The sequence below is a fragment of the Lathyrus oleraceus genome, chromosome 2 (assembly GCF_024323335.1).
Source record: "Lathyrus oleraceus cultivar Zhongwan6 chromosome 2, CAAS_Psat_ZW6_1.0, whole genome shotgun sequence".
Classification (NCBI taxonomy): Eukaryota; Viridiplantae; Streptophyta; class Magnoliopsida; order Fabales; family Fabaceae; genus Lathyrus; species Lathyrus oleraceus.
In genome coordinates, this window is record NC_066580.1 from 457,065,216 (window position 1) to 457,067,927 (window position 2,712).

At 40.6% G+C, this 2,712-nt stretch overlaps 1 protein-coding gene across 1 annotated transcript; it reads right to left on the reverse strand.

Annotated features, from left to right (window-relative positions):
- Positions 1-544: 544 nt before the first annotated feature.
- On the reverse strand, positions 545-1,887 carry LOC127123707 (uncharacterized). The gene is made up of 3 exons (XM_051053909.1): positions 1,831-1,887; positions 1,390-1,459; positions 545-846 (listed from the first exon to the last, which is right to left on the reverse strand). The coding sequence occupies exons 1-3, from the start codon at positions 1,885-1,887 to the stop codon at positions 611-613; spliced, it is 363 nt and encodes a 120-aa protein (XP_050909866.1). The 3' UTR covers positions 545-610.
- Between the last annotated feature and the right edge of the window lie 825 nt (positions 1,888-2,712).

Below are 2,712 nucleotides of genomic sequence, written 5' to 3' on the forward strand. Positions count from 1 at the left end.
ACATTGGTTCTAATTGAGTCACGATTCCATTTTGAACATGCATTTTTAATCATAAAGGTCAATTTCATCATCTTTTTGCATCAGTTGGCTTATGGTCAACTGTTGACTTTCTGGTCACCAGTTGACCAAACTCAACTTACTATACTTGATCATCCCGTTAGCACGAATGTCCATAATCGTCTCATCATTTTTTTAATTAATTAATTATAGAAGTTTCGATTTGATTTTTGAATTTCAAATTTGATTTTAATTCAAAATTTGACTCTGGAGATTCAAATTAACTTTTAAGAATTAGTTTGATTTCGGGGAAATTATCTCATCATTTTCTTTAGCAAATTTATTTCAGGAAAACATGGTTTTTTCGATTTCAAATTAATTTTCACATTTCTTTTTTTTTATTATTAGAATTTCTTTTTTTGGCTTGATTTTACTAATGGGACATATTAATTTAGATTCTTAAGCCCATTTTACATATTATTTTCCAATATTTCATTTTTTATGTCCATTTACCTAAATCAATATCCAATATTAAGAATCCATCCATAATACAAACAATAATCCATTTACATAATCCAAATTCCATATCCAGATTTTACATAACCAAAATCCATTACAATCCAAGTAATAATCCACATATCCAAACAAGGCAAAGTAATAAAAAGGAAATTGGAAAATGAGAGAGAGTCATAGCAGAAACAACAGCAGCAACGAACACAACCCAAGACACTAGCTGCAACCAAAAACCAAAGCGGTTCAAAATGACGGGAAACGGAACGGAAAACGCGTTGCAGAAACAGTCACAACCAAAACGCAAGCAAGCCACGCTTAAAACGGCAACGCCAAAACCTGCAAAATTCATATACATCACTAACAATTAACTCATTTAACCTCTAAAAAGTAGGGGTGGCAAAACGGGCTCGGCCCGTGGGCATTCCCCGCCCCGCCCGCACTTTTGTGCGGGGTGGGTCAAAGATTTAGGCCCTCACCCTCTAATGTGTCCGCCCCGCCCCGCCCCGTTTTTTTCACGGGCTTTTGCGGGCACATGTATTTACATAAATTTTTGCATTTTTAGGCTTAAAGAGTGCAGTGCCCGCGAACATTCCCCGCCCCGCCCTCACTTTTTTGCGGGGCGGGTCTATGTTTTAGGCCCACATCCTCAACTATGACCGCCCCGCCCCGCCCCGTTTTTTACGGGCTTTTGCGGGGCGGGCCTAAACGGGACGGGCATGCCCGTTTTCCACCCCTAGTAAAAAGCTCTAACGGAAATCAAAATAATACTAACAGAATCCTAACTGAATTCTAACCAATTCTTTTCTAGATTAACAACTTCTAACTGAATTCATAACAGAAGGGGTGGAGAAAGATATTTGGAAGCTTATAAATACGCACCTTCAATCAAGCTCTCGAGGATCCTTTTTTTCAGCACCTTCAACCAAATTCCGCTTCCATTTTTCAGCACCTTCAACCAATATCCGATTCCATTTTTCAGCACCTTCAATCGAGCTTTTCACTGCAACCTTCTCCCTCACCAAACTCCAATCCCTCTCTCAACCTCAATCCTCTAACAAACTCTCACAACCATATATCATAAAAAAGCGACAACCTGAACCGGGGTGATCTCTAACCGTTTCTAGGCTCCATAACCGAAACCGTCTTCAACTCTCCATCAACCGAATCAATCGCAGACTCTGAGCGGAACTCCAACAAGACCATAAAGGAGAAATACAATAGAGTTGGGGGAGGGAGGTCTTCTAACAGAGAACGCAAGAGCAATACGCGGAAGGAGAGAATAACGAAGCATACACAAAGAGGAGGATAAAAAAGGATTACCCAGAGTTGTCGCGTGGATTGTCGTCCGGTAAGTCTTCTCTCTTCATCTTCGTCCATCTGTGTGCAAAGTTTTACATTTTGATAGCGGTTCGAGAATTGGATTTGAGGAGTGCATCATGGTGTTGCACCGAAATCATGTTCATGGTCGCGGCATCGAGTCATAAGCTTCAGCGATTTCTTGAACACGATTTGGAATTGCGGCTCCGATTGCGTAGTTGTTGGTTTAAGCTTCTTGATTGGTTCGTGATTGCTGGAGGTTGCCATAGAGGGAGGTTCTTCGGCGCTGACCGTGAGAATTTCCGTCCTCCTAGCATCATTGGTTGGAGTTACTATTACCTCTATCCACTTAGAGACATATTCTACACCCACAAGAATATACATATTTCCAAAAGATTGAGGGAATATCCCCATGAAGTCAATGACCCACACATCAAAAAGTTATATTTCAAGGATGTTGGTGAGAGGCATTTCTTGCCTCATGGAGATATTCCATACTCTTTGACATCTATCACAACTCTTTACTCGCTCATGAGCATCCTTAAAACGGGAGGGCCAGAAATAACCTGATTGAAGAACTTTGGCAGAGCAGTTCTAGTTCCTCCAAAATATCCTCCATAAGGAGCCTCATGAGAAGAAGACATGATCTGCCATGCCTCTGGTTGGTCCTCATGTCTCCTAAGCAACTGGTCAACACATTGTTTGAAAAGAAAATGTTCATCCCAAAAGTAACTTCTGGTCATATGAAAGAACCTCTTCCTTTGTTAGGAGTTGAAATCTGGTGGAATGTATTTGCTGACTAGATAGTTTACAATATCAGTATACCATGGTGTCACGCCAGAGGTAATTAGCAGCAGCTGCTCATCAGGAAAAATTTCCTGAATG

What these genes read in the sequence shown, in the direction of transcription:
- LOC127123707 (XM_051053909.1), bottom strand. Translation starts at nt 1,887, where the DNA reads ATGGACGAAGATGAAGAGAGAAGACTTACCGGACGACAATCCACGCGA. An exon ending in AATCCACGCGACAACTCTGG is followed by an intron (nt 1,460 to 1,830) that starts GTAATCCTTTTT and finishes TATTGGTTGAAG; the next exon opens with GTGCTGAAAAATGGAAGCGG. An exon ending in CCTCGAGAGCTTGATTGAAG is followed by an intron (nt 847 to 1,389) that starts GTGCGTATTTAT and finishes TGAATTTTGCAG; the next exon opens with GTTTTGGCGTTGCCGTTTTA.